At 36.1% G+C, this 25,599-nt stretch overlaps 1 protein-coding gene across 1 annotated transcript; it reads left to right on the forward strand.

Moving 5' to 3' along the window:
- The first annotated feature begins 341 nt into the window (after positions 1-341).
- Positions 342-25,599, forward strand: LOC111508494 (uncharacterized). Its single transcript, XM_023164013.2, has 4 exons — positions 342-510; positions 4,103-4,499; positions 14,052-14,381; positions 24,397-25,599. The coding sequence occupies exons 1-4, from the start codon at positions 407-409 to the stop codon at positions 25,393-25,395; spliced, it is 1,830 nt and encodes a 609-aa protein (XP_023019781.2). The 5' UTR covers positions 342-406; the 3' UTR covers positions 25,396-25,599.

Raw genomic sequence — 25,599 nt, forward strand, 5'->3', positions numbered from 1 at the left:
TTTTTTGAACAGACAGCGTATATGTGAATATTGTTTTTGGGTTCGTCCCATTTGTGTTTCTACGAAAATAAATAAATAAATAAAATGAATAAATTAAATAATGAGATTGAATGATTTTAGGAACATAACTAATTCGTTATAATTTTTTTTTATTTTTTCATTCATAAGTATACCTGGGGTATATTATTTTGAACAAGAAAAGAGTATGTCGCTGTATTAGGTTTTTTGTTTGTAGCAAATTATCAGTTGCAAAACATTTATAAAATACCAAGAAGCGGTTCAAGATAGTGAATGATAAGCAATCAATTCTTTATTGAAACAAAAGGATTTATCAGACAGGTAAAAGATAAATAGATAGGTACACATTCATCAAAGTAAGCGACAGCGGAGAGTTATATTCGTAACTATGAGCGAACACAAAAAATTTGCTAAAAAACCTGTTGGTGTCGATAAAAAGGCTGGAAGAATCCAGAATTTACATATCAAGACTCCTCCGAATAAGTTAACGAGGTAAGAAAAATAATGATATCATCTGGGTGAAGTGATATATAAATATACCTTTACCAAACAACGGTCAGAATTTGATAATGAGTCTCCACGAATGAACAAGATCATGTTTCTCTTATGTTTCTCTTCAGTCAGTAATAATCGATTTGATCGAAATTCCCGATAAACAAACAGGGTGTCCTAGAATTTAGTTAACAAGCAAAATATCCGTTATGCATATGGGTGGAAAAATGAAACAAAGGCGATATTGGGAGACTTCAGAATATGGTTCCGAATTCATCTTTCTAATTGTTGCAACCATTGTAGTTTATAAGAAACCATACCCAACTTTGTGTGGAATCAGGTGGAGCTCAGCTCGAACATATTATGTAGAATTGATACATTTTCTATTTGACTATTTTATATAGGTCAATAGAATGATTGAGATATTTGCTTGAAAATAACTATTCAGAGCATTTCGACTATCTGTAGAGTAGGAAGGGTGAGTGTAAGCCCACGGCACTTAGGCTACATGTGACCCATTGTACATCCTCCCGAGGAGTTGTCCTCCTAGGTCATCGTCCATCCTGTCCTTTCCAGGAAGGTGGACACGTCACTTGGAGACATCTCCTTTATATCGGCACTCTCTCATTGACGATAACTCTGAACATGGACATGCCTGACACTTTTATCTTCCTGTTCACATATCCTGCATAGAGGTGTGTCCACTAACCTCATATTATGGAGGTGTTTCCTTAGTTGACAGTGACCAGTCAGAAATCTTATTGTTAAACGTAGATTTTTCCTGGTCATCGCCAGATATTTCTTAGGCACCAGCTTCCCAGGGTCGCCCAAGGTGATCCTGGCAAGATTGCATCCTTTGATTCCATCCATTTTTTTAGGGATTGAGCATGGGTATAACATTTGGCTAGTTCCGCAATTGTCGAAGTCACCAGACCGTAGGTGCCACTGGGTCCTAAAATTCTTAGTCAAGCCTTGGCTAAAGAGTCGGCAATGCGATTACCTTTACTCCTGTCGTGCCCTTTAAGCCACCTCAGGATAATGTTATTATCTATCGAGGCTTTGGCTAAATCTTGGTGGCACTCTAGTACTAGCCCTGAGGTAACACGTTGTCTGTTCAAGGCTAATAGGACTTGTCCGCTGTCAGTGCAAGTTGTTATGTTTTGCCAAAAATTCCTTTCCTGGTTATTTATTTTGTGGCGATTGAGATACCAGCCAGTTCTGTTTGGACCACGCTGGTATTTTTTCCCATTCCCCACTTAATCTTTAGGCTTAGTGATCTGGAGTAAACTCCACATCCTGAGCTCTCTTTGGTTTTTGAGCCGTCTGTATATATGCGTATTGCATTTGTAGCATCTGACTCTGTGTTCTGTTTTATTTGTATTGAACGTAAACCTGGGCGCAGTGAGCGCTTCTCGCCATAGGCTCAGCCTCAATTGATCCATTCCTACTTCGAGGTTTACACCAACCGTGCACAATCGTTATATGGCCATTAACGCAACCTCCTTAACGTATAGGTCCAGAGGAGTCAGACCCGTAATTGATTCCATTGCTGCGGTTGGTGTTGTTCTCATGGCTCCTGTAATGTTTAAACAAGCCAGTCGCTGTATTTGATATAATTTTTGTGGCCGTTGCATGTAGAACTTTCCGTCCCCGTGCAATTGCTCAGTACGTTAACATAGGTCTTATTATTGCAGTGTAGATCCAGGTGACCACACGGAGTGAAAGACCCCGTGCGCGTCCCAGTGTCCTCCGACATGGCTCAAAAGCCACATATTATGCTCTTTTTGCTCTAGTCTGTAGGTGAGAGTTAGATGTTAGCTTCGTGTAGAGGATAGTACCAAGGTATTTCACCTCTTCAGAGAAGTTTAGTTTGCTTTTGAAGAATTCGGGAGGTTTTAAGCCCGCTAAACTTGTTTTCCTGGTGAAAAGGAGCATTTCGACTATACATATTTGATCCTTCTCTTATGAATGCGTTTAAACCTAAATTATTTATTTGAATTTGAATATGGAATGTGACTGTGTCTAACTTTAATTCATTTCAAAAACTTATATAAAATTTATATTTTTTGCTGAATTGAATAACTTCTGAACTCGCAGTCTCTCGGGCCAGGAACCCATGGCATTTTGCCAGTCCTCCCACCCTATAGTTACACCACTTAATTTCCTCAAGAATTAGATACCTTTCAGATAGAAAGCTCATAGTGTGGACTATTCAAGGATGACCCTTCGTACAGGATATTCTATATGGAAAAATCTGAGGAAAAAGTGATCCCGAGTTTTGTGTATCCCTGTATAGGAAAAGCACCGCTTGGTATACTTATGGAGACGAAATGGAAATACAGTATCCTCAAGGATATTTGATTGACAAATTTCCTCATTCCATTCGATCGAGTAGGAGATATTTGGTATTGAATGAACCCATTTTTGGCATAAATTTCACTATAACTTCTTAATAACCCGATATACATCCAAACAAATCTATATTTTTGAGAAGCACTCTCCCCAAGAAAGTCAATCAAGTGAAAATATATGGGAGTATTCTATTGAAAAAAAACTTAAGTTTGGTCTCTCATACATTTATTGGACACCCTGTATATCAGTAATAATTATTAAAACATAACTTTCATTTCTAGTAAAGAAGAACGTAATACAAATCATGAAATTATGAAACAACAAAAATTAATTGGCGCTCCGGGACGATTTTATTCATTTCAGTGGCGCATTTGGTTTTTCAGCTACAGGAAAACCCGGAAAAACCTGCAGCACCACATCATAAAACAAAATGTAAGGTGTCTCGAGAGGCTCCAATTGATTCAAGACATTGCCAGAACACTTGGCGACACAACTATCGTCAAACTTAAACCAGTCCATTTCGTCTTTGACCAATGCATAATAATGACCAGATTCAACGCCAGAACCACAATGAACAATGACTGCATGAAGATTATAATAGAGTTCCGTTAGATTGAAGTCTTCATCTATTGCGAACCTTCGTTAGAGTTTGGTGCTTCCGTCAGAGGTTGAGTCATGTTTGAAGATCATCACTGTTATTATTAGATTGACTGGTGCCTCAGTTATACTTGTTTTCTTATAATAGTCAGTTAATCTCTACAACTTTTTCATGAAATATTTTTTTGTATATACCCTGTATTTAAAAATTCATAAATCTCAATGTGTCATTTGTCAAGGTTTACTATACGTTTAACAACCAAATAATTTCTTAGTAGAAACGTTCCTTTGAACTCATAGAAAAATGTATTTCAGATCAATTTGGATATTTTTTTATCAGAATTTTCAGAACAAAATTCGAAATTGCCAATTTTGGAGCACTTGGACCTATTATAATAATATAAAATATCAACATACAACTTAACTATTTGGAGGAACACTTTTTTGTTCTCGCTAAAATTTATGGTTTGTCAAAGTCAGAGGAACTACTTCTCGAAGATCACAACCCTACTATACCCAAAGTTTTCATCGATTTCTACCTCTGTCAACTTGCGACTTGTTCATTTGTGAAAGTGCTCAATGCCAATCATTAAATAATGGATCAGTTTATAATAGATATTAATTTAAAATATTTTTCTTCAAGGTCAAATTCCATAGGAGCTCTAGAAGAATTAGTACAGTGCGGGATATGCCTAGAAAAGCTGAGAGACCCTCGGATGCTTCCATGCCAGCACACCTTTTGTCTGGTGTGCTTGCAAAATCACCTAACCGTGAAAAACTTGAAAGTCAATTCAAACTCGACAGTCGGCCTTTCTCCGAACATAAAATTCGTTCGGTGTCCTCTATGTCAACATGAAACAACATTAGAGAATGGTTTTAAGTCATTGGACGCTCTACCGAAAAATTTCTACATAGATTCGCTGCTGAAGTTATTGCAAAATGACGACTCTCCAAAATCTCCGACAGCTTTCGATTTTCGATGTTCCAAATGTCAAATAGTTTCGGAAAAGGAAGAACATGTTTGTCAGCATTGCATGAAAGTAAGAATAAAAGTATTATATGTAGTTATAGGGGAAGGAGGTCGAATATCGATCACTTAAGAGATAATGTACGGTAAAAGCAATAATTTTCACAAAACACTGTTATTTTTTGTATTAAACGTAAACTTCATTATCTTAAGAACCTAATAATAAAAACAAATCCTTATATCTTAGTCAGAAGAAAATGTAAAAAAATAAAAACGAAAACTCTAACTGATCGATATTATCCACCTATAGTCGATTGATATTGATCATACAGGAGGGTAATATCGATCAATGTCGTTTGAAGGTGATTGACAATGTTTCATGATGAATTTCATTAGTTCGGACTTTCATTGTCTAATATTATATAAATTTATTTGAAATCCCTGAAAGAATCTATAAAAAATTAAAAAGATGAGCTGAAAAATAACAAAACAAACAAACTAAAATTATATTTTTTTTTATTTTCATCTCGTGTTGATATATCATTTTTTTTATTTTTTTTGGTTGTTGCTTGTATTTTATTTCATTGTAATTCCAGTTGATTTAATGCAGGGTGTAACTAAATAAGTGTAAAACATTTAAGGAGGTTATTCCTCATCGAAAAAAAGATAGGATCTATCATATAAAGACACTTCATTGGAGCATTCCTTGTTAAGATACAGATAAGTGCAATATGTTTGGAAACTGGGGCACCAGATGAACTGTGGTGGCGTTGTAGATCATGTGGCAATTGGCTCCATGCTGCCTGTTCTGCGGTGTCTCAGCCAGAAGACCTGGATTCGAGTGAAGCATGCGTATAGACATTGATCGATTTCATTAGTTCGGACTTCCGTTGTCTAATATGATATAAATTGATTTGAAATCCTTGAAAGAATCTGTAAAAAATTAAAAAAAGATTAGCTGAAAAATAACAATTAGGTATACAGGGTGTAACTGAATAAGTGTAAAACATTTAGGGAGGTAATTCCTCATCTAAAAAAAGATAGGATCTTTCATATAGAGAAATTTCATTGGAGCATCCCTTGTTAAGATACAGCCCCTTAAAGGGGGTACATAAAATTTGTATAACAATTTTTTTCAGAAGTACTGAAAAAGTTACAATATTGAAATTAACCTGACGTTTTGTACTACCAAAAAGACACTCAGCCATAAATTTATTTGGTTTACCCCATGGTTATAAGGGGTGGAAAACGCAACCACTAAAATTTATTTCCAATGTAACTTTTTGTCTTATTTGTTTACCATTTAAAATTTATTTTCGATAGCCTGTTTCATTCTAAACAAAAAATGTCTCTTGGTTTTTTTCCCAAAATAAACCAGTTCGCAGCAAAAAATTATTTTACAAACAGGTACAGAGATACATCGTCATAAATGCGAAAATACGAAACTAATCTATCTAGTAGGTCGTTATAAGCGATAGGGATAATTAAATTGGTATGACGCTGTCAGTTTGTGAATTTTCGAAATTGAATTAATACTAATTGTGTGTTGTTGTTCTGTTCTTAATTTGTTACTTTAATAATTCACTTGTTATTAAAATGGCATACACAAAAAATGAGGAAATGGCTGATATGCATTACGTTTACGGTCTGTCGCAGGGAATGGGTTAGAAGTTTCTAGAAGATATGCTGAAATGTATCTTCAACGGCATCATCCTTCACATCGACAAAAGAACGCAGGTTTGTGGTCGCCATCGAGAAGTACGAACACCACAGCTTGAGGAAGCAGTACTTAATTTGATTGAAGAACAACCTACTACCAGAACTAGAGAGATTGCTTTCCAGCTAAATGTTGATCATATGACGGTATTTCGAATTTTAAAGGAACAACTCTTATACCCTTACCATCTGCAACGAGTACAGGCACTGTTACCGCGAGACTTTCCGAACCGTCTTGAATTTTGCAATTGGATGCTGGAAATGATTAGAAGAAATTGTGACTTTCTGAAGACGATAGAATTCATAGACGAATGTAGTTTTTCTCGGGACAAGATTATTAATTTTCATAATTACCACATATGGGCTGATAAAAAATCTCACGTTATTGTCGAAACTAACCATCAAGAACAGTTTTCTCTTAACGTGTGGCTCGGAGTTATTGGGGATGATTTGATTGGGCCTCATTTTCTACCTCCTCGAATAAATGGTGAGGCATACATTCAATTTTTAAGAGAAGTGCATCCAGTACTGCTGGAGGAAGTTCCTTTGGGCGTCAGAAGGGATATGTGTTTTATGCATGATGGGGCTCCCGCCCATTTTAGTCACGTAGCACGTTAGTATTTAACTGAAACATATGCAAATCAGTGGATAGGTCGAGGAGGACCACAGAACTGGCCCGCTCGATCCCTGGATCTCAATCCTCTCGATTTCTCTATTTGGAGCCATTCACAGCATTTGGTTTATCGTACTCCTGTTAGCGATGTAGAGGATTTAAGAAACCGCATCATCGATGCGTGCAGGGTAATCAGAGAGACTCCAGGAATATTTGAGCGAATACGTGGCTCAATGAGCCGACGTCTAGACGCATGCGTAATGTCTGAAGGTAGACAGATTGAACATTTACTATGATTTCTACATGTTGTGTGTTTTGTTAATTATAAATCAGTTTTGTTTATTATCCTTTGATTGTTTAATGCAGGTACTAACTACAAAATAACAATAAATCCAGTTTGCATTTATGACGATGTATCTCTGTAGTTGATCGTAAAATAATTATTTGTTGCGAACTGGTTTATTTTGGGCAAAAAATACAACAGACATTTTTTGTTTGGAATGAATTTTTAAATGGTAAACAAATTATAAGACAAAAAGTTACATTGGAAATAAATTTTAGGGGTGCATTTTCCACCCCTTACAACCATGGGGTGAACCAAATAAATTACTGGCTGAGTGTCTTTTTGGTAGTACAAAACGTCAGGTTAAAGGTGATTGACAATGTTTCGTGATGAGTTTCACTAGTTCGGACTTCCATTGTCTACTATATAAAATGATTTGAAATCCCTGAAACAAGTAAAAGAGAATAATTAAAAAAAAAGAATAGTTGAAAATAACAATTATATTAAGCAACAATAAACCTGAAATGAAATGATAGTGAAATAACCTACAAGTAAAAATACAATAATTGAATAAATAAAAATTAAAGGAATGAAAAAAGAAAATAATAAAAATAAAAAAGTGTAGAGATTCCAAGTCACGTTAGTTCACGACGTTTCGATTGTTGGTATCTACAATCGTCTTCGGGTCATCACCCGAAGACGATTGTAGATACCAACAATCGAAACGTCGTGAACTAACGTGACTTGGAATCTCTACACTTTTTTATTTTTATTATTTTCTTTTTTCATTCCTTTAATTTTTATTTATTCAATTATTGTATTTTTACTTGTAGGTTATTTCACTATCATTTCATTTCAGGTTTATTGTTGCTTAATATAATTGTTATTTTCAACTATTCTTTTTTTAATTATTCTCTTTTACTTGTTTCAGGGATTTCAAATCATTTTATATAGTAGACAATGGAAGTCCGAACTAGTGAAACACGTCAGGTTAATTTCAATATTGTAACTTTTTCAGTGTTTGTGAAAAAAATTGTTATACAAATTTTATGTACCCGTCTTAAGGGGCTCCCATGAAGTTTCTTTATATGATAGATCCTATCTTTTTTTCGATGAGGAATCACCTCTTCAAATGTCTTACACTTATTCAGTTACACCCTGTATACCTAATTGTTATTTTTCAGCTAATCTTTTCAATTTCTCACAGATTCTTTCAAGGATTTCAAATCAATTTAGATCATATTAGACAATGGAAGTCCGAACTAATGAAATCAATCAATGTCTATACGCATGCTTCACTCGAATCCAGGTCCTCTGGCTGAGACACCGCAGAACAGGCAGCATGGAGCCAGTTGCCACATGATCTACAACGCCACCACAGTTCATCTGGTGCCCCAGTTTTCACACATGTTGCACATAAGTCGTTCTTTTTCATAAGCTCCTCATGTTGTTGTTTTGTTGTTGTTGTTTTTAACTTTCTTCTTGTCCCACTTTTCTTTCTTCTCCTTCAAAGATTCCTCCAGCGGAGTGGACGTTAGTATTTGAGATTTTTGTTTCCTTCTCTCAGAGCGAGATTTTTCTGTTAGTTGGGTTGTCGGATGAAAGCCTTCGAAAGATGTGCAGTTTAATTGAACGGTCTTGTCTTCATCATCGATGGCGTTATCGTCGAATACTTCTGTTATTGCTGACTATTACTGGGATATGTCCTTCATTGACGCCTCTTTTTCTATGACTGGCGGTGTAACCTGACGCATATCGTCTGGATCTCTGTTTGTTCCGGGCATCGGATCAAAATAAGTTATTTGTTCGGAAAACTTCTCCAGTTCGGCTTCTGCCTGAATATAGAAATTTGGTTCTTCTGGTATTTCAGTAAACTCATCTTTCCCAAATACGTTTCTATTTCACGGAAAGATACTTGTATTTTTAAATCCGCTCAAGCCTTTTTCTTTGGAAGTAATACGATTGTACGCTTTAGCAAAGAGCTCTGCAACGTCAGTCACCCCAATTGTGTTATAATGATAGGATTCTATATGAAGATCGCATTCTTTGCTATATACTGTCTTCAATGAGCTGAAAAACGTGACGTCCAGGGGCTGAAGCCGGTGAGAAGTGTGTGGAAGTTAAGAAACAAGAACGATCTTGTTTCAACGACAGAATTTATAGGACTGCTAGGAGGAATGTGTGGTATGGTTATCTAAAACAACTAACATAAGCTCTTCCGTAGAAGCATTTACACATTTAGCGAAATGGTGTAACCATTCCAAGGCTTCAGTGATCCAGCCTGATTTTGAGCAGCGGTAGATTGCATCTATGGGTCCATTTTTTCCAAAGCATTATTCAAACGCTCGCGTTTAAAAATAAACATGGGAGGCACGATGTCACCTGCGGCACTCATGCAGCACACAACAGTAGTTTCGCCACTGGTAATCACACCTACCTGTTTTCAGCCCTTTTCTGCATTCCACTAATTCCAGTCTCATCTACGTTATAAATGCGTCTTGCAGAAAATTTATATTTTTCAAAGACCAGTTCTAAATATTTGTAAAATAGGTTCACATCCTTTCGATTAAATGCCATTACCCGGTTGAGACTCGTAGCTACGGGTCATCTTGAAGAAATTCGTGGATTTCGAGATAAAAATCCACGCAGCCAATCTTTACCGCAGCTTTTCTTTTCAAGATTAAAATTATATCGTAAGTTTTTTGCAAAGGTATATTCGAAAGCAAGTTCTTTGATTTTAGTTGGTGTTAATCCATAGTACGTTTGACAATTTTAAAATGTGATTGGCCAGTTCTGTTTCCTGGTCGACATTTAAAACCGGCTTCCTTCCTAATTTTATTTTCTTACTAGGATATCTGTTTCATAATCTGTCGCACAACGTAACATATGGCACGCCATTCAATTTTGCTGCCTTTCTGATGGAGTGTGTCTGTTGATTAACCGCCTTGATAGCCCGCTTCATGTCTTCCTCTGACCATGCAGAGCCATTTGTCTTGACTACGAGAATATTTTTTATTAGACATCTGCAAAGAATAAAATTCAATGAGATTAAAATCGGTCAAAGGCGGGTAATATCGATCATACTGACCGATATTACCCGCCGCGAGGACGCCATTGCTTTGACATAAATATCTCCTAGCCTCAAAGAAGTAAAATTTTCGTAAATACTACATAGAATACCTTGGGGTACCATGCAACTATTAGTGCTAAAGTAGCTTAGGATTTTCAAAAATTCACAAATACATACCTTATCCAATGAACCGAAAATAAAACCAAAAACTGCATAAAAATTATTTATGGACATAGGTACACTACACACTCGGCGTTACAATGAAACTACCCGTTGTTGATGTTGGTAATTTGCATCTACCTTAAGAAAATAGTAGCACATTATGTACCATTTTATAGGTTAGTAAGGTTGCGTAAAATTAGGGTGATCGATATTAGACACCGATTGATATTCGACTCCGCTCCCAGATGTATAGGGTCTTTCATTAAACGCTTCCTATCTTCAAAAAATAAATCAAAGTGTGTGCGAGATATCATCAACATTTTGAAAGACCTATTGATGCCGTTATGTGTGGAATATAACACCGTTCAAACGTTCAATTTTCCATGGGTTATGTTGGCTTTGAGAACCGCTGTGGTTTGTAGCTCATTTGCATACACCTGAGACTTGAGAAAACCTCACAAGAAAAACTCTAACGGGGTCGAATCGCACGATCTCGGTAGCCAGTTCACATCACCTCCACGTGAGATCACCATGCCCTCAAACGGCTCGTGCAGAATATCCAATGTGCCATGAGCTGTATGTCACGTAGCGCCGTTCTGTTGAAACCACATGTCATTGGTATCCAGATCATCCAAGTCAGGTCAGGTCAGGTCAGGCCAGATCTATAGTGATTGCTGTTGACAGTGAGGGCCTGGCCAACGCCGTTAACAAAAAAATATAGACCGATTACGTACAGCGGACATACTTGATCGGATAGAATCCAACGTCCTTCGTGGTATTAGCCAGAGGAGTAGTTGCTTTTCAATAGGTGTCAGTCCATTAACCTACAGTGTAGGGCCTAAACGAATTGTTGCTTTAGATGATTTGATTTATTGCCAGTCTTCAAGTATGTCCATTGACTATATGGAAAAATTTTGGATATGCGGTTGGTTACATCGTTCACAGGCAGATGGGGCGATGACAAACCTGTTGTTTGTTGTTCGCTTCACCCTAGTTCGAGGAATGATACTCTGAAGGAATTCCATTTTCAATTATCGAAAAGCATCGACTTTATATGTTGATGATAGACACGACCTTACACTGACGAGTGGCCAAACAGCCCGAAACCGGTCTGCAAGTTTGTTCCAATAATTGAAAATCTATTGCGGCAGTTGTATCGCCAACAGCATATTCAGGAATAACTTCAGTGAAGACTCGTGCATTTTTTTTGTCATGTCATTCCATTAACCTACAGTGTAGGGAGTTGAGATCGTTTTTCCCCATTCAATATTTGTATTATCTGTTGAACAAATCGGTTCTGTATGAGGACTCAGTTTTAACCATTGAGGACCATCCCACAATTTTTATTTGTTCAATACATTCGCCGTTCATCTCTGTTACGCAATATCGGCTGGATATAAATCATAAAATATTAGGTTGTTTCACAAGTCCATTTTTATGAGTTTCTTTTAAACTGTAATAAGTATCTTAGTGAATACTTATTCAATTTAGTCGAAATAAGCGTCAGTTAAATCAGTGAATTTTTGCCGATGTAACACAAGTCAATTAATTCCGTCATCATACAAATTAAGTGCTCGGAATTCGATGAAGTCGACGAGGCCGTTTTTGTCTGGTCCTGATGAGTGAAGGTTCCACCGGTGAGAACGTTATCGAAGTGCTTTTAAAGATGGTAGTCGGTTGGCAAGAGGTCTGGGGCCTATGTCATATTTTTGGTTCCTGTCTAGATTGAGCCTGAATGATTTGTAGAACGACGTCCTCATTTGTTTTTGTTCTAAGAAATACACAAGAGCATGTGCCGCTTTGTTGGCATGGCAGAATAAATGAATAGAATCATTTTCCGGAATGAAATTATTCAAATTATTAAGCGATCTATGAATTTCGTATACATTTAGGAAATGTTATTGTTTCATCCACTTTAAAAATAAAACGATTATATCATTTGGTAATTCTTCATCCCAACTAATTTTTACTGTTCATATTGACTTTAATAATAGTTTTGAAATGTTACTGGATATGTAAAACCAATGGAATCAAGTTTTTTAAGATGACAATCAACCTCGTTTCGTTCTAGATGTATTATTCAAATGAATAAAACTGGAAAAACCATAATCTGTTCAAATATTTTTGAAAATCCTATGAAATACCCAAAACATAAGTGTTGGTTTCATTAAAAAAATAAAAAAATTATCCATTGTGTGAGATTGAATATTCGATTGAATATCAACTTTTTTGATTGTCTAATAAAATTGTCCAATTTTTCAATATTATTTATTTTTGTTACAGTGAAATATATTTTAACATTTGTTGTTGAAATTCAATAAAGCATATTTTGAATTTTGGAAACTTCATCGTATGTAGGTTTCAAAATTTTAAAAATTTATAATCCTAGCCAAGCATTAAAATATAGTTCTCATATTGATTCATTTCTATTATACTGACACTTATTTAATGGTATAAATGAGAGCAAAGCCGCGTGCAAAAGCTAGTATTATATGCATTACGAGATGATTGATAACCACCAAAAACACCTTGTATAATATTTTCCTTTCCTGGTGGTTCAAAATTCAAATATTTTGCACATTTTGTGAACCGGAATCCAGCAAAGCCCTGGTTTTGATTATTTTTCACTTTGACAATGACAGTTTGCAAAAGTGTATCTACTGAAAAACTAGTGTCAACACATTTTCACACTTTTGTTTGGAATTTTCATCTGTTTGAACCCTTTTGGAACCTTCGAAGTTTGATACCAAACAGTTGTTGGACTACAGTAAGGATGAACTACGATGTCTAACAGGCCTTCTTACAGGTCACTGTCATTTGAATCATCAAATGCAGAGACTCGTACTGTCGGAAGACAGTGTGTGTCGCCTCTGTTTGGAAAATGATGAAACAGCAGAACACAGCAGAGCAATAGGTGTGAGCCTCAATAAACCCTTGCGGGTTGCGGTGGAGGGTCGAGTAAACCCACTCACTTTGGACCTAACCTAACCTAACCTTTTTCAAATCTAGATCAGAGCACAGTATAGGAAATTATGTTGGTGGGTACAATGAACATCTAACAAAAGCTTTGCAGTTTTTCCTACATGATTGGTTCTCAAACAGAAGAAAATCTGTTTTTCCATTAATCAACTGCCGCCTCCATACGAACGACAACTCTCAGAAGTTGAGATCTTACCTTTTAACGTGTGACTCCTAACACGGTTGCAGAATCATCCCAGCTTCAACCAGATAAATTCTCTCGAGAGCGGGAATCGAACCCACGGCCTTTCGATTGTGAGTCGGGCGCACTACCACCACGGTCAATTCCACAACTTTTCTTTCCATAACTTTCGCTGTTTCTCTTTTAAGACAGTTTTTGTGCAGCAAAACAATCTTGACTTTTATGGGTGATATCATTACAAAATTTACAGTTTGGTTTCTTACCTTTGGAGGATTATTTTGCGTTAATTGTATACAATGCTGCAGTAGGAATAGAGATCAGGCTCACCTTGGTGTAGACTACCATGTCTTTCCGAAATATGTTACTGATGTTTTTAATTTTTTTTCAACAATTATAAAAAATCTTCTTACATGTAACTTCAAAAAAATGACCTGAAATAAAACGGTGTTCAGAGTGAATAATTGAAAATAAACTTTTTAAGTCTAACAAAGAGTCACCCTCAACACTATAATCTGAAATCGCATCGATTCCCCGTGATACCTAATACTTTTTCCTTATGAAGGATCAACTGCATTTATGATTTTTTTTACAATAACTCGATCTCAAATATATGTTTTTCAGATATTTTGTTCGGTTTGCTGGAATCAACATATTTCCGAATTAGACACAAATTTGTCTGTGTTAGTGAAAGAAATAGAAGAGTCTGGAATGAGACTGAAACACAAAGCGGATAATTTTGCAAGCCGTTGCGATCAACTGGAGGAAACCATCAAAGAAATTGTTGAAGAAAAAATCAGTAAAATCAGAAAAATGGAAGAGAGCGTACTGAACGATGTATCAGCAATAAAAACACAAAGCGATGTCCTCTATGAAAATATAAAAACCCGAATGGATTCACTGAAGAACAAGATTCAATCGAACATAAATGAAACTTACGTCAGAAGCAATAAAGTGAGTACTTATATTCAATTTATTTTTTGATGAGGTTCGAAAGTATAAAGGATTATTTATATATTATGAAGTATCCATAGTTATTTCGCAAGTAATGAATCCTAAAATAAAGGAATTATTGAACGAAAATCATTTCATGAGAAGCAAAACAGCGTTTTTATCGTTAATGTTGTTGATTAACTTCTGAAACATTCGATGTAATTTTTTTCAACGACAAAACACTAGCACTACAGGAAAATCCTTAAGTCACTTTAAGAGTGTTGGATTTGAACCGCTGGAGACTAAATTCATTTGGAAAAACGTTATCAGAAAGTTCATTCCACATAACCGCAGTTCTCCAAATGAAAGAGTTCCTGAACAATAAAGTTCAAGGTGTACTGAGAACTTCAAAATGATGAGTAGCCACCGTCCGTTGCCTATTTCTGATATGTACCCCCAACCAGCAAAGTTGTTTTATAATTCCATGGTGATGGCAACAGTTTTATTTTATTAGTATTTTATAATTACTTCCAAAATGCTAATTGATTGTATTAGATGATCAGTGAACACAGTTGTAGGCAATAAAAGTGTTTTATAAATTTGTCATAGAAATGTTTATGAAATTAAATTTAAAAACCATTATAAAATAGTCAGGAAATTATCACAGAAACGTTTTACAACTAACTTATAAAACTTATTTTCCTATAAAAGTGAATTGTTTTGTAGCAGTTTTATAACACTTTTCCGCGACATTTTATGATAGTTACAAAACTATTTCAAGCTTATTTCATAACTGTTTTCTGTAGCTTTAATGAAATTATTTTATTAAAATGCTTTCAGACACAATTTTATCTTCATTGCCATATTGTCACGTCAATGATAATTTCCCAACTATTTTATAGTATGGTATATTTACTACAATTCCAAAACACTAACATAACTGTTATGAAATCAAATTGCTTTTGCTAATATATATTTGCTGCCACCAAGAATAAATTGCAGCATTTAAGAACAAACAGCTGACATCGATTCCTAATCACAGCTTTGGAAAATTCTTCAAAATTTTAGTTGTATTTAGTAAGAATATTTTTGTCGAGTTATTCAAGTGGGGCACCATCGATGTCGTGGTGGAAATTAGTTTTTCAGCAACTTCTAAATATTTGATTTTAATTGAATATAGGTACCCCATAAGTAAATTCAATATTTTCAAGGCATTGGGTTTAGTAACTCAACCTTATTATTCACAATTTGGAAGATTGTAAAATACAAAGGGTTTGCAGTTTCAGTTTTTAGTTATCTATTTAGGAAACCTGGATATTTTGTTCTAAGTGAAGCAGTTTCGTGTTACAACTCTTTAAATGATGACAAATTCAGATAAAGCAAGGTATGCTTCACAGACAGTATTCAGAAGTAACTCCTCGAATAACTAATAACTACTGTCATATAGACGGTGTCCCATAAAAGATACATAACTCTGGTTTTTTCACACTTTTTGTGACAACTTGTTTGAATGAAAATAACCCTGCTTGCTTTTTGGGTTGCATAGAACCGCTCTTGGTGGGATCAAATCTGTCAAGTCACTTAAACACTTCCCATGAAAGTATCTATAAAAGAGAGGTCATTTCCAATCATTCTTCGATGTTCCGGACTATCAAGAAGTTCGTGTCTCTAATCAGGTGAATGGCTCTTTTCTTGATGGAATCCAGCAGCTTCAGGGTATGCTTTGTATGCTCCATACATGTGAACAATACTCCAACGAAGGTCTGATCCGAACTTTATAAAGAATCAAAAGTTGCTGAAGTGTGTACAGTTTTCTGATTCGGACCAGTGTTACAAGCTTTTGAGAAGCAGCACGTGCAATTCCAGCGACATGATTGTGCCAAGACATATTGGTCTGCATTTTAACCCCCAACATACTTATCGAAGCGGAAAGCGGAATTGTTTATCCTGACATTATTATATCCTGTTTGGAGACATTCATCTTTTTGGAGAAAACTAATGCCTGGGTTTTCGTGGCATTGAATTGAACCTGGTTACTTTCACTCCAATTCGAAATCACCTCTAGTTCCTCGTTAAGATATGCAATTTCCTGATGCCGGTGAAGATGTGCATCCGCTGCTGATGTCCTGAAATCCAAATGGAATGACGAGACATGAAGTGTGCTGTCGTCAGCAAAGTAATATATTGGATTCTTGGTTTTTTTTCAATAAGTCGTTAATATGCAATAAAAAGAGGGTTGGAGACAATATGGATCCCTGGGGAACACCAGCGTTGATAGTAACAGTATTCGAGATATATCCATCGACGGCCACTTGCAGGGAACGTACTTTCAGGAAGCTGAAGAGCCATGCACACACAAAAATGATCCGATAAGCTATAGCATCGAAGTTTGACCAGCAAACCCTCATGCCACATAAGGTCAAAGGCTTTAGAAACACAAGGTGTTCTTCTATTTTTGAGTAGCTGTTTCATTTCTAAGGAGCACTTTTCTCCAGATATAAGAATATACGTTAATTCTTTGAGTTTACTTCTTTAAGAGTGGAGCTCATTGGCAATCATTATCGTCTTGTTCCATACAACTCGATGTTCACCGTCTGATTTCGAAATGTTTTCTGACAATTTTGATCCCGTTAATTTTCTATTTCTGATGCAATCTCGATAATCATTCTCACACACTTTTTGTGATTTTAACTTTCACCAATTTATCGTTTACCACAAGAACAAGGTATCTCATAAATTGTAACACAAGATATAACGTTAAAAATGAAAGAAGTATATGTTTAGGTCAGAATAATTTTTGGGAAAGAAAGGTTTTGGCTTTCTACTTCTCCATCCTTATACAAAAATGAGGGAATCTTCTAAAGAAAGTAAGAAAGCAGTCAATTTGAAAAAATTAACTTTACTTATACAAAGATGTGTAGATCATGCAAAGAAGTTACGTTAAAAAAATCTAAAGAAATGAACTTTAAACGTTCAAGCCAGTCTCGAATATACCTACACAGTAGGTTAAATGGACTGACGCCTATCAGAAAACAACTACTCCCTGGCTAATACCACGAAGGGCGTTGGATTATGTCTGACAGGCGTATGTACAGGAATCTTCACAGAAAATTTCCTGCATATGCAATTGGCATTACAACTGAAAGAGTCGACCTTCAAATTTGGAACGGGCACACTTGCAGACCGGTTTCGGGCTCATTAGCCACTCATCAGTGTAAGATAGTGGCAATCATCGACCTAAAGTCAACATTAGATATTATTCACTTGTGGCTACACTTCTTCCTATTCTCGAAACACTTCTCAAATTCGAACTTTGGGACAGCTCTTACCTCTCTCAACGATGCGCTTTCAATGTAATGTATGCTTGAGAAACGACGTCGTTTTGAGGTTATCTTCATTTATGAAAATAGGAAAAAGTCACAGAGATCCATGTCTGGCGAATATGGAGGCTGAAACATCGTTATACAGTATTGTTTTTGAGCAAACATTCATGAACAAGCAATCGAGTGTGAGCAGGTACATTATCGTGATGCAAAAGCATGAATTGTGTTACCACAAATCGGGGCGTTTTTTAAACTACCTCACGCAAACGGCGTTAAACTTGTAGGTAGTACTCCTCATTACCTGCTTGGTCGCGTGGCAAGAATTCATGATGTACTATGCCATTGAAATTGAGAACATATTAAGCATAACCTTGACGTCTGACCTCAGTCAACGAGACTTTTTCGGTCCTGATGAGCCAGAATACCTCCACTGGGACGATTGAGCCTCAGTTTCGAAGTCATATCCGTAAACCCATGTTTCATTACCTGTTATAACACGTTTCAGTAATTCTGCATCGTCACTGATTCCATTAAGTGACTCTCGAGCAACTTCCATTCGCCGCTGTTTTTGTTCAATATTCAAAAAGTTCGAAATAAATGTTGATGCCACGCGTTTTATACACAAAACATTCAAAAAAATTTCATGGCATGAGCCAGTCGATATGTCAACATCATTAGCGACTTCTCTAACCTAACCTAACTGTAATGTAAAGGTTCTTTCATAATGGAATGGTTGAAATTATAGACTGATGGAGTGTTCACTTTAGTCTATTGACCTGTTCTAATTCAGATTATCAATTCGCCACTCGTCGAATGACGATATAGTTTACAAATCATACATAAATATATTTGCAATATTAGCAAAACATGGTTGACCTAGTTATAAGTAAGAACGATTAATGTACAGAGTGTATTTATATTGTAACAAATTAAAGAATTAACTGTCTTAAACAAATTTATTTTAACAATACTTCACTATCACAACTAATTTATTTACACCACTCAGTAACTAACGCTTAATTTATCTTCACCGTTTGTTAACCGCTCGATTCGCTTTCTTGGTACAGACTACTCTTCGGGACGAAGAGCGACGTTTTTATATCGTCAACGAACGTTCCGGATCCCTCTGCGGATTTCGGGACCCATCCGGAGTTTTCGCGGTATGCGTCATGCGTTGGCTGACTGGGACACCGGTCAGAGCCGGCTTCAGATTCATTACAATATGAATGAATATTTAAAAGAATATGTACACTTATCTAAAGGGCACTACAGACGATCGTTTCATTTACTTTTTCGACGTATTCATCGGTTGTTAATGTGCTGGGGCGTCCAGGATGCCAACTTCAACGTCTTCACGGCCGTCTTGGAAATGCTCGTACCACCAATAAACTTTAGTTTTACTCATAGCATATTCACCATAGCCCTTTGTTAATCTTTCGTACATTTTTTTTACTCTTTATTTGATTTTGTACGCAAAATTTGATGAAAATTCTTTGCTCATGTTTCAACTAACGAAAATAGCTGAGCTCAGTGATATCAAAAATCATGAAGAAAGCCTTTAACCACCATATCCTGTCAGATAACATAAAGACAAAGTCTTCGAATACAATATTCATTCCAATCCCATAACGAACATTAATAAACAACACATGTGGACTCCAAGAATGCTTAGCTGTGACTGTTCTCATTCAACCGATCCAGGGTTACTCGTCATCTCCTACAATCCTTAAGACTTTTACATCTCGAGCGATCATCAATGTGGCTTTCGGAAACAAAGATCAACAGGCGACCTTCTATCGTATGTCACCCATATTTGGAATAAAGCAATCGAGATACATGAAGAATCAAGAACTGTTGCGCTTGATATTTCTATGGCCTTTGACCGTGTGTGGCATGACGATTTGCTGGCCAAACTTCGATGCTATGGCTTGTAGGATCATTTTTGTGTATGGCTTCCTGAAAGAACATTCTCTGCAAGTGGCTGTGGATGGATATCTTCCGAATAATTTTACCATCAACGTTGGTGTTTCCCAGGGATATCAACGACTTATTGGAAAAAAAAAACAAGAATTCTATATATTTTGCTTTGCTGACGACAGCACACTTGTCTCGTCATTCCAGTTGGATTCCAAGACATCGGCTGCAGATGCACATTTTCACCGGCAGCAGGAAGTTGCATATCTTAATAAGGATCTAGATGTGATTTCGCATTGTGGTGAAACCAGTCAGGTTCAATTCAATGCCACAAAAACCCAGACATCGGTTTCCTCCAAAAAGATAAATGTCTCGGAACCGAATATAATAATGTCAGGACAGACAATTCCGCTTTCTACTTCAATGAGTTAGTTGGGGATTGCCATGGACACCAATATGTCTTGACAAATTCATGTCACTGGAATTGCAAAGGCTGCTTCTCAAAAGCTTGGAACATTTTTCCGAACCAGAAAACTGTACACACCTCAGTAATTTGTTATGCTTTATAAAGCTCAGATCAGACCCTCTTTCGAGTATTGTTCTCTTGTATGAAGCTCCGCCTCTAAGCATACCCTGAAGCTGATGGATTCCATCCAGAGCCATCCACCTGATTGGAGATTTGTCTCTCTTTTATAGATACTTTCACGGGAGGTGTTCAAGTAACTTGGCACATTTGATTCCATCAAGAGCGGTACATATCAGAAATAGGCGACGGACTGTCGCTGCTCATCGTTTTGAGGTTCAACTCATTATACTTCGAACTTCATTATATAAGAACTCTTTCAGTTGGAGAACTGCGTCTATGTGGAATACACTTTCTGAGAAAGTTTTTCTAAATGGAAGCGCCTTAAGGAATGTTTGTAGTGCTTTTGTCCTTAAAAACACGTCTATAAGCTCGGCGGCTGCCACAGACAAAATAAACAATACATATATTTGAGAATTTCATCATACTTCAGATGCATGAATACTGATTTAATGAATTAAATGACAATTGGACTCTTCTATCTCTTGAAATATTAAAATTCCTGTTATTTTCCTAACATATCTCATAAATGTTTTTCAAACTCCTTCAGTGAAATATAAACCAAAGTGACATTATACTTGTTCAATAACAAATGCTTCACTGAATAAACGAATGGTATGTCTATTTGCACTGGAATAAAAAACACCTACTTGTATGTTACGGTGAACGCAGGTAAATATTGTTATACATTGGTCTTCAAAAACAATTACAATTACCATAATTAGCTGCATTTCTATAACCTCTCCATATAAGTAAAAGAGTGCTCCAAAATATTATCATGCATAGTGCACGTGATCTCCCAGTCAAGACTGCTTGTACAGAATCGCACTAAGGAGTGATCGAATTTTCTTTTTAATAATATGCGGCTGGGTATAGGAACATTATTGAGGTGGAGTGTAGGTACACAAATTAGCAGTTTCTTCAGCCGTATCAGAAATACCGTATATGTACACACCACAGGCGCTAATCCGTAATTCACCACTCCGACCTGAATGAATTCCGCCAGCCGATTGCAATCAAATCTGATTGGCCAGCGTAAGGAGGCTTGTTTAATTCACCCAATAGATGTAAATGTGCGTGGTGATCATGCTTTGATAACGCATCTATCATTATTTGAGTTACTTTGTTTATTAGATGGACAGAGTTTAAAACTAATACCCTTAAAAGATATAACCAGCAAACCATATTCTATCCCAAAAAAATGACATTGATGGAAAATTAAATGTTGATTTATCATTAAAGACAAAATCTAAATATTTATTCAATAGAAATGTTGAATTGATTCTGATGATATAGCATTAGTAAGACTTGAAGAAAATATGAATAAAATCAGTAAAAAAATGTTTTTATGTTAAACGGTTTTATTGAAAAAAAGATAATGATGTAGATAATGTATTAAAAAAAATCAGAAGTTCCTAAGTAGCAGTCATCACACTACTCTCCTCAGCAATCTACGGTATTGATCAAACAAAAAAAAATAATAAAATCTTTGGGCGTAGTGTCACCTGAGTAGATATGTAAATACTACTTTTTTTCAATAAAACCGTACCTATAACATATCATTTTTTATTTATTTTATTTTCAAGTTTCTAATTTTGTTATTTAATTCTTCTTATTCTGTTTAGCTCATTCAATTACAAGGTAATATGTAATTCGACATTTTGTAGCTGCAACCAATTTGAATTTGCATCTTTTTCAAGTTTACTACTATTCTACTGGTCAAACCTTGTCATTTGATTCTCATATTTAGGTAGTTGTGAAAAATTATTCAATCCGCCATTGTGTAGTTGCGGCGATCTTGGGTTTACAATGATATAGAATTTATTGAAACTAAATGTATATACCAAATATCAGATTAATCTCTCAACAGGAAGGGGGTCAAACTTCAATTACGAAATGTGACCCAAACAAACAGGGCAAGCTAAATAAAACCGTTTAAAAAATTATATTATTTTCAACAGGACGCGGTCATAGCAACTAACCTCACCACGGAGACAACTATGACTACGTATACAAAAGTTGTTATGTTGATAAAGGTATACAACAATTTGCTCGATAAATATATTTTAAAAGATAATAGGTATTTTGAAGGAAACGACACCTCCATTTTTCCAGCACTCAACTCCCGAAGCAATCTGATTAGTAGTCAAATATAGGTTCCTTTTTATACAGGGTGTCCCATATAAAACTCCGCGGGCAAATATCTAAAAAATGAAAAAGAATATCCATATTTCGTGAAAACAGATAATTTTGGTATCAAAGGGTCCTCTTATTCGCGTAGAGAACCAGCACTAGGTGTCATCCGTTAGGGCGTCGCGACACCGACGCCAATTTTTTTAAATGGTTATCCAGTATTTTCAATTGAATTTTGAATTCTGCATTAAATTCTGAATTCAGCCATATATCACACTTGTAGTTTTCCTTGAATACTGATGAAAAAAGGCAATTTCATTGCGTATTATAAAGAGGGCCATGAATAAGTCAAATTGAATGCAATAATACGAGTTCAATAAAATGAATCCCTCAGTTATGATTTCATTGTCTGTTCAATTTTATATAGTTGCGTATTTCTGTACAAATTGAAATAAATGTTTCAAATTACCAAAAAAGATGTTACTTTGACCATAACTCGACTAACATGATGATAATGAAATCAATTAGTTATAACAAGAATCATTTTAGTGAGTGTTCGAACTGCCTCCCTCCACGTAGAATACACATATTGCATCTTCTTAGTAATTCACGATTCGTGACAGCTAAAAGCGTATCTCGCGTTATGAAAGCACAAACATTTGTGATACTATTTTTTAAATCCTCTACATTTAGTGGACGTCGCATATAAACTAAGTATTTGATATATCCCCACAAAAAATCTAGTGGAGTAATATCTGGACTTCGAGCTGGCCATGGTATTGAAACCTCATTTCCAATCCATTTCTCATTAAAAGTATCATCCAAATATTGGGTAACCATTCTATTATTATGTGGAAGTGCCCCATCTTGTTGAAACCACATATTCAGTCGAGTTTATATTGGTAAATTCTCCAACACATGCAGAAAAATCAAGTACCTCTCCCCATTGAGAATTTCTTCGAAAAAGTCCTATCAAATAACCATCAATGACACAGACTGAAATCTCGTTTCTTGCACCCAATGAGGGTTCACGTCAGACCAATAGTGACAATTATGTTTGTTTATTATACCGTTGTTATGGAAACGGCTTTCATCACTCCATAATATTTTTTTCAGGAACTGATCATCATCATCATGAATACAGGTGGACAACCATGCAATGAAGTTCAATCTTCTATCAGCATCTCCTGAATATGAAAATATATTTCAGTTATTAAAAATTAAACATGAAGTTTATTACCTGGATGTAGTCATTGAACCAAATTTATTTTGTATGGATGGAATTTTTTTTTTTAAATACGTTGTATTGACGATTTCGAAATGTCACAATTCATTGCTACTTGTCTGCTGGAACTATGTGGTTCCAATAACATTTGACCTAGCACTGCAACACTGTGATTCTCATTAGTAGCCGTTTTTGGTTTTTTTCGCTTCCGTTCATTAAAACATCCATTTCGTGCCAAAGATTTGGCTAAGCCAGCGAATGATTTGTCTGGCGGTAATTTTCTGTCAGGATACCGATTAGCGTATATTCCCACTGCTTATTTTGAATTCCTTCTTGCTTCGCCATAAATACATATCATATCCAACTTTTCTGCATACACTGAATACACTTTCGTCAAATCCCACAGGTCTTCTGACAGATCGATAAATACATTATTGCATTTATTTTGACTTATTCATGGCCCTCTTTATAATACGCAATGAAATTGCCTTTTTTTATCAGTAGTCAAGGAAAACTACAGCAAGTGTGCTATATGGCTGAATTTAGAATTTTATGCAAAATTCAAAAACCAATTGAAAATACTGGGTTACCATTTAAAAAATTGGCGTCGGTATCGCGACGCCCTAACGGAAGACACCTATTGCTGGTTCTCTACGTAAATAAGAGGACCCTTTGACACCAAAATTATCTGTTTTCATTTTTTAGATATTTGCCCGCGGAGTTTTATATGGAACACCCTGTATAGAAAGGAACCTATATTTGACACCCTGTATATTCATGAACAATGAAAATGAAACCGCACTTGTCTATATGAATTAAAATCACAAAAATAACCAGAAATATTAATATTGTTTTCAGATCAGCACCTACATGAATCTGCACAGAGAGACGGCTAAACTGTTCGAAGAAATATATCACTACGGTGAAGCAAGAATAGTATTCGACTCAGAAAATATGAAAATCGATCAAGACCAAGAGGGAATCTACAACGATATCGGAGAAAATAATTCAACAAAAATAGATAGTGTAGTGAACCCCTATGAAAGCGTAAACTCTATGATCAAACATTATAAAACCCGATCTTTCCAGCCAAAGTTGTTATGGACTAAATGCCCACGGCCAGGTGCAGTCGGTATCGCTCCCTGGGACAGCACGAAGATATACGTGGCTGCCACAGATAGCAAAAATATCCTCATTCTTGATAGGTCGAAGTTCAAACTCGTTGGTAGGATAAACAACCCTGAAATGATTTGTCCAACTAATATAGCCTTCTCCTTGGAGCCTAGAGAAATTTTCGTGAGCGATAAGTGGAAGAATTGTATTCACGTATTTTCCTCTAATGGGGAGTATTTGAGAACCTTCGATCAGCTCAAATTAAGAAGTCCGGATGGTGTAGCCACATTACCGAGCGGGGAGCTCATCATCTGCGATACAGGAAACAACCATTTGGTGGTTGTAGATTCGAAAACAGGGCACTTTTTGAAAATAATTGGCAAAGGTAATTTACAAATGCCAACCAGTGTTGCGGTATACAAACGGAATATTATCGTATCAGATACTGGCAACCACAAAATCAAATTTTTCAATATGGACGGCCAACTCTTACAGGCAATCGGTGGTTTGGGAAGAGGCAATGGCCAGTTTCGATCTGCGGAAGTTGTGACTGTTGATTGTATGGGATTCATTTTGGTTGGGGATGCTGGAAATGCAAGAATACAAGTTTTTCAGCCTAACGGTGACTTGGTAAAGATATTCGGAAGCAACGAAGGGTTCGGCTGGATTTCTGGGATTTGCGTATCTCCTGAACTGGACATTATTACGACAGACAGCAAGAATAGGAATTTGAGAATATTTTAATCAGATAAAAGATGCGAAATATTTTCTGAAAAATAGGAATGTAGGCATTCACGGCTGGCGTCAATGATTTGGTTGGTTTCCGGGTTTTGCCGTGGTCTTCCTTGGTTACTATCTCCAAAACCCGGAAAAGAACTACAACATTTTTTGAAATGACTACTGAATATAGCTTATGTGAAAATTACAGTTTCAATACCTAATGAAAAA

Source organism: Leptinotarsa decemlineata, unplaced genomic scaffold, assembly GCF_025532065.1.
Source record: "Leptinotarsa decemlineata unplaced genomic scaffold, Ldec_3_MD MMD2_tig00026340_RagTag_RagTag, whole genome shotgun sequence".
Classification (NCBI taxonomy): domain Eukaryota; kingdom Metazoa; phylum Arthropoda; class Insecta; order Coleoptera; family Chrysomelidae; genus Leptinotarsa; species Leptinotarsa decemlineata.

Coding starts and splice junctions, on each gene's coding strand:
- LOC111508494 (XM_023164013.2), top strand. CDS start 407: ATGAGCGAACACAAAAAATTTGCTAAAAAACCTGTTGGTGTCGATAAA. Junction 511..4,102: donor CCTCCGAATAAGTTAACGAG/GTAAGAAAAATA, acceptor TTTTTCTTCAAG/GTCAAATTCCATAGGAGCTC. Junction 14,382..24,396: donor CTTACGTCAGAAGCAATAAA/GTGAGTACTTAT, acceptor TATTGTTTTCAG/ATCAGCACCTACATGAATCT.